The following is a 13,672-nucleotide window of genomic DNA, read 5'->3' on the forward strand; positions in this document are numbered from 1 at the left end:
TTTTTGCTGTTTTTTCGTCATGGCGGAAAGCCCCATATGAATCTGATGGCATAAGCTATGCACTGCGATCTTCATAATTTATCATTTGAAGGTAACAATTCTTTTTATGGCCCGTAACAAGGGAAGTAACTACATTTATAACATTCAAATAATTAGAATACACTCCTTAAAAACACACAGCAGAAATTAATAAGCAAGAGCGATTAGCTTAAATTAAGTTTTAATTTATCAAATTTATATATTTCTGTCAGAAATATATCATATTCTTTAGTAAATTATAATGTAACCGGAACACAGAATGTAAAAAAAAAGAGAATTACAGCCGATTGCATAGAGTGTGAAGCTATAGGTATTATGTTTGTTTAGCTTGCTTGCTAGCTCAACCATGAAGACATTATGAGGTAAGGTATACTACCTCCTTTCGAATTAGCCTAGTCATACAGACAAAAAGATTTGTTATCTGCCGGACTAGTCTACTCTTAAAAGAGGGTACTTCACCTAACCTAATAATGACTTCACGGTGCAACTAGCAAGCAAGTTAACCAATAATTTTACCTTTAGCGACACAATCAATACAATCGGCTGTAAAAAGATTGTTTTAAAGTATTTTATGCAGTGACACTGCACATGGACATGGTGATTTAAACCCTAGCGATAGAAAATTTCGATATTTAGTGTATGTTTAAACATTAACACCTTTTTAAGGATTTTAATAAGACAATTTGCATATACCAAATTTTGTTATCTATTTACATTTTTAGTAGATATGGTACAAAAATGCGAAAAGACGAAAATAAAAGTCAAAATTTACAATAAATACCCCTTGTTTGAAAGATTTCAATAGATTAAACGACATAGTATTTGATTTATATACAATGATACACCAATCACGGATAGTATCAACAGTTAGAGGTGATACAAATATCTTCAGTAATAAAAAAAACCAATCAAAGATACTAAATGTGCGCATTGTACAAAAATATCCAGGGACAACCTTTGTTTCACAGTTGATCTTATAAATAGTTAAACAAACAAACATATATGGCAATACATAAAGTTTTAATCTATTTTACAAGTCATGGAAATAAAATTAAACTCGTTCCCATTTAAACTTGTTTTAAATTCAATTTAGTTACTATTAAATGGAAAGTTTTTGTTCAAACTAAATGATAAGAACGACCCAAATAAAGTGAAAAGTTGGCTACATGTCAATGAGACTGCGTAACTGTATTCAGGGGCGGATCCAGCCATTTCAAATAGGGAGGGGGGGTCCCAAACCAGGATAAAAAGGGGGGATTCAAGCAATATGTCCCAATTTAAATGCATTGATCATTGATCGTTCATAAAAGTGGGTTTGAAACCCCCGGAACCCCCCTCCCCATCCCCGGACCCACTTGCCACTGGTATTCGACAAGATAAGACAATACTTCAGGGTTAATGACCCTGCGTATTAAAGAAATTATCACAGAAGCTTACACATCGACTTATTAATGTCTGTATAGATTTTCCACCAATGTGCACAAGTGTGATATTTACAACACATTTATTTAAGATTGGTGCTTAATAATATCTTGTCTTCTCAGGTGAAAAGTCAACTTTGATGTACTGTGATTAGAAGCATACAAATTATATGCATTTTCAAGTTCATATATGAAATCTGCAGTATGTATATTTGACAGTATATACCGTTAGTATTTACGTTGTTATATGGCCGTCCCATATAAATCAAACCAGTTTAATAAAGTGTGTATAGATTTTATTGAAAATTAAGCCATAATATAAATGCAATATTCTACATACTTTCATGATACAGAATTTTTAAGACTGATACAGAAAATGTCGATTAAGCATTTTATATTTGTAAATATAATATATCAACAAAAATATTCAATATAAATGTTTATTATGTTCATTATTTTCATAAAAACTAGTATAACTTACCTGAAAGATAAAAAATCATAACAAAACCTAGTATTTTCACTCATCTCCAAATATAGTGCATTTCTATCAGATAAAAGTTGTTTATAAAGTAGTTTGATTAATGTCCCAGGTATATATAGAACTTTAATGGATATTAACCCATTACTTTTTTAATAAAGGTGGTAGAAATACACACTTTATAGGTGTGTTTACTATTTAAATATTTATTAAGGTCACTGGTCAGTGACCTATATAAGTTATAAATATAAACAGTTCAGTAATTTATAATTTTAATTTAACTAAAACAAACAAAAAGTAGCAGAAATGTTACATTTACAGCTATGTATTTCAAGGGCCATAAAAAAGATAACCTTTCACAAAATATGAAAACAGATTTGAAGAGTATAGGAAACATTTCAGACTCAACTCCTGCTTTGTTTCAAGTGATGTTCAGCAGCTTTACTTTACTCATTGTAGATTTGTAGTTACTTAGGTGACCAAATACATACTTATTTTATATCTTTAGTTGATGATCGTTCTGATGGTGGCTACAATGTAAAGGTGTTATATTTCCTATTTTTGTGTAAATTGGAAAATTGAAAATATATCTATAACATGTATGAAATAGGTATATTTTGAAGTTTAAAGTAGACAAAATCGGTAATATTGCATATGTTTTACCAAACATGATAAATATAGCAACTGTGGTACGTGATATGTGCGCACGTAAAATTGTTTCAACCTCAATACAGTGTGTGCCTGTGCCATGGCACTTCGTGTTATTCTAAAGAGGGACGAACGATACCAGAGGACAGTCGAGTTCACAAATCGAAAACAAACTGACAACGCTATGGCTCAAAAGAAAAAGACAAACGGATAAACAATAGTACACAAACACACAGCATAGAAATATAAAGACTTAGCAACACGAACCACACCAAAAACTGGAGTTGATTTCAAGTGCTCCGGAAGTGCAAGAAGATACTGCTCCACATGTGGTACACGTCGTGTTGCTCATATGAGTACAACTTAGGTAATAAGACTAATTCGGTATGTCACATTCGTGAAAAGGGAACCAGATTGTAGTTACGACATACGGAACATATCCGCTATCATTTGTGAAACGGATATTCCGTAACGGTCAACCAACTCGTGACGGAATCCGTAAAATTCATAACGAGACGATTATAATTTATGTGTTGTTTGTTGTTATTTGTGTTTGTTTATGCGTCTGTTTATATGTCTTGACTATTGATGAGTACTGTTGAACTATACGGTACTTTGTTTTTCATTTCCTGATTTCTTTTTATTGGACCAGTGGTCTAATTAGTCGACTAGTTAGTCAACACTGTGAGTTCAAATACCACAGGGGACAGGTGCGCTCCAATCTTAATTAACTAGGATTGTCAGTTTTCCTATTGACGGTTGGTATTTTTCTCCGGATACAACGGCTTCCTCCACTTACACAAACAAAATGTCACGAAATAGCACAAACTCGTTGAAAGGGGCGTTAAACACCAATCAATCAATCAATCAATGCTCTCATTGGTTTACTCCAGACTAAATTTCACATGATAGGTTAAGAAATGTGCAATTAAATACTTTTTTATTATATTAAGCTGGGGTCACACATTCACAATTTTTACTGACTTCCTTGACAGGTCCATTCCCGAATAAAATTTGTCAAAAGTCTGGAACGCAATCCTATCACGGTCAGCTCTATCGCATTGCAAACGGCTTTGTCTGGTCTCAGTCGTATTGTATTCTGTAACTGTCGGGACTCTGACGTGGGTATCATTGACGAATTTCGTATTAATAACGGAACTGTTCCGGAAAGGTTTCGGCAAAAACGGTTCGCAATCTACAAGATCTGAATGCAATATGGACTCAATTGGGAGAAAAACAGCAATGCAAAAATTTCTCCAGATCATTCCCGTTCCACAGGACACCTTCCAGAATATACAGAACATTGTTATTATTTTGATCCGATACAGCAGAATCTGTCACGACATAGTCACGCTTGTAATCCGACTAGACAAAATCGGCTGATTTTCACCGAATTTTACGGGACGCACCTAACTGTCGGGGTGCTTCGCCGAACTATCCGGACCATTCCCGACCTGTAGGAATATATTAAGAACTTAAACGACTGCGTTCAGACAATGATAGGACATTCCAGATAATTGAGGATAGTAATCCGACTTTTTCACCTTTCATGTCTTATCACTGTCTGATCTCAAACGGGATCAATAATCGGCAATGTGTGAACCCCGCATTAGATTTTTAATTTAACAAAAATTTGAAAAAAAAGTACACATTAACCTCAATAGACATGTTGTATTTCAAGATACATACACTTTTGTCATTCAGTTTAATCTTTATTGACTTATTAGTTATATTTTTGATTCTACAGAGGTCTTTCATAATTTTTGGGGAGTTCTTTTGCAAGTTAAAATTTGCTATGCTTGATCAGAGCCTCGGTTGGTTATAGAATAAATGATGTGATTGGATAACAAATTCATGTTCAATTTCATAATAATACATTTTTATTAGCATAAACATAATAATTTATTATGATTATCTATTCACATTAAGGAATTTAAATTATAAGTTTAAAAGAGACAAAGGAATTATAAGTATTACATAAACTATGGGTGAAAATACTATAGTAGAATAAGTTGAAAGCTTTGACATAAATGCAATATTTTCGATAATACGCAGTTACATCTTTTCAATGAAATACTTCCACAGAAATATATCAAGTTACCATTTTTTTCTTCAAAACAAATGGTTTAAAAAACGTATTCATTCATTGTCTTTATGTTTGATCCATCTCTTGTTGGCATTCTTCCTCTTATTATTTGAATGTTCTAGATCAGCAGATATCTGGCGACACATGCAAAACGATGCTATAACTGCTGTCATCTACAAACACAAACAAAACAAAATGATTGTTGTCATTACCTTAAAAACAAGCACGATTATGATTTTCATATTTTTGTGATTCTTATGACCATGTTTCAGTGGTTGTATTAGGTTATATCTAAATGTTTCCTTTTCTTGCTAACATTTGGTGTTGTTCGAAGATCTTTGGTAATTTTTATAAAACTTATTTTCAACTTATCGTAACATATTATTTTAGACCGCATGTTGACCTATAGAAATATTTTCTGATGTGTGTGTATGTGGTTGTGTTTTTATGTGATCTGGTGAGATGTTGTCTCATTGTCGTAAAACCCAGATCACCGGCTATTTATATTGATATGATTCCACATTTTAAACGAGGGAAATTAAGGCCGTTTTAAAGTCACAAATGTACCAGAAAGCGTTCAGATATACGGATAATCAAAATATTCAGTCCCAATAAGTGTCCAACATACTACGTACATGGAGAGGCTTACATAGGCTTTGTCTGTTGCACAATAAAATACAATTTATTTAAATAAAATACTGTTAATACTATTCACAGTATTTGGTATCAATCACCCAATTCATACCTCAATTCTGAAGAAAATAATGTTGATTTTTCAACCAAATTGCCGTGGTTTTTTTTATGCAATCGTGTATTTTTGAATCTATTTTTTGTACTACATACTCAAGGATCCGTGATGTATTATATATTGTAGCATTACCGCCTATATTTTGAAAATTCAGCATATTCAATAGCCAAGGGTTACGATCCAGCTCCTCATCTCAACCCTTGTTGGCTAGTGAAGAGGAAAATTCAGCGGATTCTTTCAGAAATGTCTGATTGTTGTCATCAAGAAAAAAGAATTGAATATCTACTGCTTAAATACACTTTGACTCATATTGCATTTTCGGAAATTAGTAAACATGTGCAATTTTTGGAGGAATTCGGTCAAATTACACACTGGATGACCTTATACTTAAATTGGAAATAATTAAAATTGCTCAATTTTACAGGACATGTATAAAAATTGAGACACTGTTTCCAAGCATTTTTATGGTATTCAAGATGAAATAATTGTACCTTAAGTATATCTTAAAACTGTATTTACTAATTTACAATAATATCTAAGTTTTTTTTTCTAATCATGCATATAATTAACTTTAAAAAAACAAAGCTGGGACAACATTACCTAATGTAGGCGTTTTTACAATCGAAAAAGTATATTTAACAATTATTTGCTACATACACAGGATTTCTTAATGACTCTTGGTCTACAATACCGGTATATCATACCTCAACTGCCAAGACAACAATTGATCCAGTAACGAATATACTGCTGTACTCTTCTATTGCTTCTTCGATGGCTGTGTAACATCCCTGAAATAATCAGGTATGTCTATATGTTAAGATTAGATATGCTTACAGTTGGGACCTGTCTTCGTATATGTTTGATATAAGACAAAATTAAATTAATTAAAAATAAAAATATCAAACACTCAAAGACTAGTATGTTTAATCAGAGTGTTGAGTGTTTATTGTATACTTTTCTAGTAATATAAATATATAAAAAAAGAAGATGTGGTATGATTTCCAATGAGACAAATCTCCACTAGAGACCAAAATGACACAGCAATTAACAACTACAGGTCACCGTACGGCCTTCAACAATGAGCAAAGACCATAAATGTTCCTTCAATGTATGACAAATAAATGTACTTACTTCAAAAAAGTAAGAGTTCAATGATGTTGGATTGGTGGTACATTCTTTACCAGCTAACAAAATTCCAGAGATATAATCTGCTCCCTTACAACAGTACCCTGGTATTAACTGTGATCCACGGGTGGAATTCCAAACTGACATGGAAAAATCGTCTGTTTCTGATTGTCTGTTCACTCCACAGCATTCAAACTTAGAAATTAAAAGTTAGCATGAGTAACAGAATTAAATAACACTGAATAAATGTTACGTCCTAATTTTAATCGATTTACGGGTTAAACTCAAATACAAAAATTGAAAGTAAGGATTATGAATACTTGACGATCTATATTTGAACAAAAAAGGACTAAAATAATAACAAAAACCATCAACGGCCAACTTTGCATGAGGGCAAGATTGCATGTTCGATATTTATGAAACTTTGTGGAAGTAACTTTTGAATTCAAAATTACACTTTTTCTTAAGTTAGGCGTCAGGTAAAGCATGTAACGAAAAGACACTTTGCTTACTTTGAAACAGTTACTGTAGATATTTAAACGATGATATATAATTCTGTAAAAAATCCAAGTTATTTAATACAGGAATACACAACTTTTAAAATGTATAAAGTCAGAACTACATATGCTTCAAGACTTGAAAATATTATATAGGATTTTTCTCTATACATTTTATAAAACAAACTCTCACTTTGAGAACTTATGTCAATTTAGGATTTTTATTTCGGTTTAAAATCAAAGCACCTTAACATGTATGTTTACTCTAAAAACTATACTATATTCTTTGGTTGTACACAATGTAACTACTCATATTTACAGTAACAAAAAGGCTGTTCCACGCCATGGTGATAATTCCACCAAAGTTCCCTTCATAAGTAGACAACAAACCAATCAATGTCCCTTCAACGGTTTGGTTTACCTAAAGAATGTTTTACAATGAAAAATAATCGACAATCTCAAATATTTTTTCGTCCAGTTACGGTTGAAAAAATCGTGATATTGACCATGAACTCCTGCAATAATAAAATGTTATACGTAAAACTTGGAAGAATTGAGTTCAGAACTGTTTTATCTATCAATTGTTTGATCTCTTCTTATATTTTCAATTTTTAGATGCCAGATGTATGAAAAAGTAGGGTTAACTTAGAAATGTATTAGAAAAAAACATGTTTGGTGTCTGGTTATATTGTTTAATCATCAAAACTGTAATGTTTGTTGACATTTTCAAAACAATAGAAAAATCAAAATTGCTGCATTTTTATTGCTATTTTAATACTTAGCGAATATACCAGATTATAGAGGGGACCATGTAGAGAGCAAACATGAAAGGTACATGAACAAAGACGTAACGAACAATCTGGATTTCAAAGAAAACTGTTGAACATGCTTCTTCTTGTATACGTCTTTAGAAATAATACCTACCTCTTCTTTCACCTCCATGAGATAATACACAGCAAACATTTCTCCGGCAGAGACACATAATAGAATAATTGCATACTGGAATTAAAAAAAAACATATGTACAATACAATGAGATGCCTCTGTCGCTATGGCATACGTTGAACCAAATACAGATAGTTTAAGCACGTGTTACACTGTAACGTTCTATGTGTTTATCTATATTCACGAGACTGTAGTGTTGTTGGTTGCAATATCATTGCTATTTCCCCTATCAATGCTGTATATTCTTATTTTTTCAACAAAAATCGCATAGTTCATTCGTAATTGCTTTCCACTTGCAGGAATTTAATAAAGGAATCTTAAATTTTACAACTATTCCAAAACAATAACAATAAATAATACCATACTGTTATCAGTTGAGTGCACCAAGTACAAGCGACTAAATACTGTACTTACCACTACAAGGAAAGGTCTCCATTTACAACAGGCTCCACAAAATCCTATAAAAGCAACACCCGCCACTACTGCACCGCATGCTATGATTGCCATAGCAATTATTTCAAAGATCTCCTCCATGTTAAAGTCCGGCCCAATGCCAATTTGTTCAAGTAGTGGAAGAATTTTATCCTCCAACATCGGAAAGCTATCACTTCCGATAGCAGCACTATTAGATTTCAGCATCATTCCTCCAAAAATCATTCCTCCTCCAGCGGTCTGCAAGATCAAGGTGAATGATTAAACAATTAAACAAAATAAAAATAAGGAGATATGGTATGATTGTCAGTTAGGCAAAAAATCCACCTAAGTTTAAAGAAGTTGGTGTAAGCAATCATAAGCACCGTACCACCTTCACCAATGAGACCCCCCCCCCCCCCCCCCCCCCGTAAACTCTGTTAAAAGATTAAAGGCATAGGAATGAAAATTATGAAACAATTTAATTGAGAAAACAAACAACCTTATTCATAGCAATTTTGTTTTACGAAAAACATATATGACAGACATGTACCAGCGACAACCATTGAACTACAGGCCCCTGACTTGGGAGAGGCACACAAAGAATGTGGTAGGTTTAAAAATCAATGTTTCAAAATTGGTGGAATATTTGCCAAAAAAAATTAAAAGTCGCAAACTGAGTTAAAATACTTTAGCATTAACTCAATTTACGTATTTGATCTGATAATAAGCTAACCATTGCCTGTCTCCTTTAAAGAATTTTGATATACATTAGACTGAAAATAAATACTATATTTACAATTTTGTTGAACAAGATTGTATGATATATAATGAAACTTTCAACATTATGTTTTTGTTGTTTGAAACCAGATTTCCTTTCCAACTTACCATAAAAAATAGGTTCAGCCAAACCAAGAAACACATTCCACATTTTCCAATACAATTCATTTGGTATGCTTTTTGTAATGAAAGCTTGTATTTTAAATTAACCCTTTTTCTCAAGAACTGATAGTAAAATAAAATTCAAATTAATGAAAATTTGTTTAGTCTTTTAAGCCAAATACTTTAATTAACAACAGATCATCAATTGTAGGGTTGCATGTTTAGAGGTGTAGAACAATCTTTGAAGTAATATGAGAAAATAATATGATTTTACACCCAAGTATGATCAGGTGTTTCATTCTTATTGAAAGAAGTATGTTTATACACTCAATATATATTTGAATAACAATGAGTTAAAATTAAACCTTAAATTGTGAAGATATTTATGTACAGTTAACACTATGGCAAGTTGCAAACCGTGTGTTTGACCCGGTTTTTTTTTAATTAAAAAGAATATAAATAATGAATATATTTTCTTAAAATAAGTTGCCTTCACATTAGTTAGTAGTGCAAAGAACGGAAGCCCATAGGGGACCTACAAAAAATATGGGCTTTCGCAGCAAAGTAATGACGCGTTACCTCTTAAAAGGAAGGCAAGAGTATCCGACAACAATAATAGATTTTGAAAGGGAGGACGATGTAGGCTTAATTGTTCAAAATAGCATAGAACTGTTGTTGCAGGAGAATTTGTTCTACCTTCATTGCATTCGAAAAGGTATAACAATAAACAAACAAAACGCCAAAACATATTAACAAAAACTCCACATTTCAATGAGTAATCCAAACAGACTTACAAAGTCAAGACCAAAAGAAAACCGACAGCATAAATTGTCACTTAGTTATAAACGGGAAAATCGTGTTACCGAAAAGTTTACTTGTCAACTGACATTCACTGATGATTTATAAGTCGAGATATATAAGCTTGGCTGAACCGTAACTGACTTTGGCAACTACAAATGAGTGAGCAATCAACAGTGGCACAAACCTTATACGCATTTATTGAGAGGACATCATGTATTATTAGAACGTAAAGTCAAAATGAAAATGATTAATTTAGCTCCTTTTCATTCTTTAGAAAAAACAAAAAAACTTCTATATGTCTGTCTCAAAGGAGAAAAGAAACATGCCTATCACAAGATGAGCATATTTGCTTCACCTGAGTGCCGCCAATTGCATATTGAAAACATGTCCTCTTAACGTATCAATTAAAAAAACAAGTATCTTCAAAAAGAAGAAATAAAATTCAGAGTATTTGTTTTGCAAAGTTTACAGCTGACGTCCCTCTATTCCAGAAATCCTAATAAAACATTTAAAATATCTCAACTGTCGAGAAACAGAAAGAAAGATCAGAGTATAAAGTAATACAGCAAAAATACTGAACTCCAAGGAAAATTCAAATCGGAAAGTTCCTTATCAAATGGCAAAACAAAAAAGTAAACTTCGGCTTCAAAGCACGACCATATTTTCGAAAAAAACACTGACCGAGTCAAATATTTTTTTTTTTACGATTATACGAAATGGATGCGTAAAAGTGATAAAAGTGGGCACAGAATACTAAGTTTATAATATACATGCCTTGATTCAAGATTTGGATTATAATTATTTTTCACAAATCGCTCGTTTCATATGACTTTAAGAACTTTTGTTTTATGTCAAATAGTTTGATTCGTAACAAAACTTTAATCATTATCAAGTTATGAATGCCTCTCGGGGTACTTATATTTCGGTATTGTGTATGTTCCTGATTTATACAAAACGTCATGACATGGTTACACCAAATCCGTTGGAGGTGTACACATTGATTTATTTTGTCTGAAAACATGTTATACTATAAGCTGAACTTTTGAAATGTTTCCTCGAAATTTTAATGCTCTTAGATCAAAACTTTGTATCTTTTTTTTCATTTTTTTAGTTGTTCATTTAAGTGCACAGTACCGATATTGTGCGTCGAACTCTTTCCAACTTATGTTTATAGTTTGTTCTGTTGTGCTGTGTTGTTACACCACTGTCCCAGGTAAGAGGATAGTTTTGCTCTAACAAAAAAGACACCCCTTTCAACATTATTTATGTAATTCAACAGCAGCAGCAGCGTTTCGGATAATTCATTTTTGTCTGTTCCGGAAAACATTCGAAAAATTGTTGACTCTACTGTCACATGTGGTTTTTTTTTAAAAGACTCGAATGAACAGAAATGATGTGTATTCGAACTAGAAAAAAAAGTTTGGCCTGCTATTTTGTTTTGTTTGTTTTATTATGAAATATGTGTTACTTTTATTTGTAGTAATACGGTGACCACTAATAACTTACTTCCAGGTCATTTGAATGTCTCATTTGTAATCATACAAAATCTCCCTAGTTAAGTAATACACGAAAAGCCTAGGATATAACAGGAAAATACCAAAACATCAAAACCAAACTAACCACTTGCACTCAACTTCTCTGTGTGTTTGTGTTGCAAGTTATTTTAAAAGAGGGACGAAAGATACCGGAGGGATAGTCAAACTCATAGATTGAAAATTAACTGACGACGCCATGGCTAAAAACAAAAAGACAAACAGACATAAAATAGTACAGAAAACAAAACATAGAAACTAAAGACTAAGCAACACAAACACAACCAAAAATTAGGGGTGATCTCAGGTGCTCCGGAAGGGTTAGCTGATTCTACTCCACATATGGCACCCGTAGTGTTTAGTATTCATAACTTAAATACGTGTGTCACATTATAACCGTCAACAACGAGAAAAACGAAAAACACAGAGAAACATATATAAGAAACAACCGGCTTTCTGGAATATTAAAGTAGTCTTATAAGTAATGAACTCAGTTTCCAAATCCCTTTAAATGCACTTGGCAATTTTGTTTATGCCATTGTAGGTCATATAACTCCAATAATATGTGTTCATGTACGCACCTATGACTTTCAAAAGTTAGGTTTGAGTGTTACTGTTAAAGTTAAATTTAAAAAAAAAGCTCTTTGGATGCAAAAAAAGTATAAACCATTTGTTTCAGTACATTGTTATTTGCAGATTTCTAGGAGGGTTTTATACCCTAAACTATTGAACAAGAAGATCAAGTTAAATAAAAACAAGAATGTGTCCTCAGTACACGAATGCCCCACTCGCACTATCATTTTCTATGTTCAGTGGACCGTGAAATTCGGGTAAAATCTCTAATTTGGCATTAAAATTAAAAAGATCATATCATAGGGAACATGTGTACCAAGTTTGAAGTCAATTGGACTTCAACTTCATCAAAAACTACCTTGACCAAAAACTTTAACCTGAAGCGGGACAGACGGACGAACAGACAGACAGACGGACGGACGAACGGACGAACGGACGCACAGACCAGAAAACATAATGCCCCTCTACTATCGTAGGTGGGGCATAAAAATGCATTAATTCGACCTGTTGATACTGTTTATAATGCTTTTTTGTCATTTTTTATTTATACGGATCTTGTCTGTACACCAGCTTTGATTATTTGTAATATCTTCACTTATTCTTACAACATTTGTATAAACTTCAAGATTATAAAAAAACCGGTTTTTTCTAAAGTAAACATTGATTGGTTAAATATTTCTCAGTCATGTCCTGTTTTTGAATTTGTTTGTTAGCTTTTTGGTCATGAATGTTTGTCTCTAATATTTAATTAACTGTGCATTTGTATTCAGATATCGCAGATCAAATTTATTCGTTCATTGTTTAATCATACGTTTTTTGATTGAGTTAAGTCTGCCAATTGATATTTTATCGTATGTTTTTCTTTGTTGTGATGTTATGCTATTGTTTCAGAAAAAGGGAGAAGGTTTGGATCCATTAAAACGTTTAATCCCGCTGCAAATGTTTGCACCTGTCCTAAGTCAGGAATCTGATGTACAGTAGTTGTCGTTTGTTTATGTAATATATACGTGTTTCTCGTTTCTCGTTTTGTTTATATAGATTAGACCGTTGGTTTTCCCGTTTGAATGGTTTTACACTAGTAATTTTGGGGCCCTTTATAGCTTGTTGTTCGGTGTGAGCTAAGGCTCCGTGTTGAAGGCCGTACTTTAACCTATAATGGTTTACTTTTTAAATTGTTATTTGTATGGAGAGTTGTCTCATTGGCACTCACACCACATCTTCCTATATCTATATATATCCCTTTTTTGGAAATATCATGTCAGTTGAATAGGATCAGAGATTTTGCAACAGATAACTACGAAACATTACCAAAAAATAAAGCCATAATTGTAATGTAAACTGATGCGTGATGGAATGAGTTAAAAACGGCCCCATTCAGACCGGATATTGCATTCATATTTTGTACACCAAGCACAGTCAATGGCTCTCTTTAGTTGGGGTTTTACTGTTGGATGTGATAGTCTACATGTATGCTACATTTTTTTATT

At 32.6% G+C, this 13,672-nt stretch overlaps 1 protein-coding gene across 1 annotated transcript; it reads right to left on the minus strand.

Annotated features, from left to right (window-relative positions):
* Positions 1-4,725: 4,725 nt before the first annotated feature.
* LOC139525023 (tetraspanin-18B-like) lies at positions 4,726-11,610 on the minus strand. The gene is made up of 7 exons (XM_071320199.1): positions 11,587-11,610; positions 8,401-8,658; positions 7,967-8,041; positions 7,362-7,463; positions 6,552-6,740; positions 6,125-6,208; positions 4,726-4,845 (listed from the first exon to the last, which is right to left on the minus strand). Exons 1-7 carry the CDS (start codon positions 11,608-11,610, stop codon positions 4,726-4,728), a joined length of 852 nt encoding a protein of 283 aa, XP_071176300.1.
* Between the last annotated feature and the right edge of the window lie 2,062 nt (positions 11,611-13,672).

The sequence above is a fragment of the Mytilus edulis genome, chromosome 5 (genome assembly GCF_963676685.1).
Source record: "Mytilus edulis chromosome 5, xbMytEdul2.2, whole genome shotgun sequence".
Taxonomy (NCBI): Eukaryota; Metazoa; Mollusca; class Bivalvia; order Mytilida; family Mytilidae; genus Mytilus; species Mytilus edulis.

Excerpts from the sequence above, each read along its gene's own strand:
- LOC139525023 (XM_071320199.1), bottom strand. The coding sequence starts at position 11,610 with ATGAGACATTCAAATGACCTGGAA. Across the intron at positions 7,464-7,966 it reads TCATGGAGGTGAAAGAAGAG|GTAAACCAAACCGTTGAAGG; the intron begins GTAGGTATTATT and ends AACATTCTTTAG. Across the intron at positions 4,846-6,124 it reads TTGTTGTCTTGGCAGTTGAG|ATGACAGCAGTTATAGCATC; the intron begins GTATGATATACC and ends TTGTGTTTGTAG.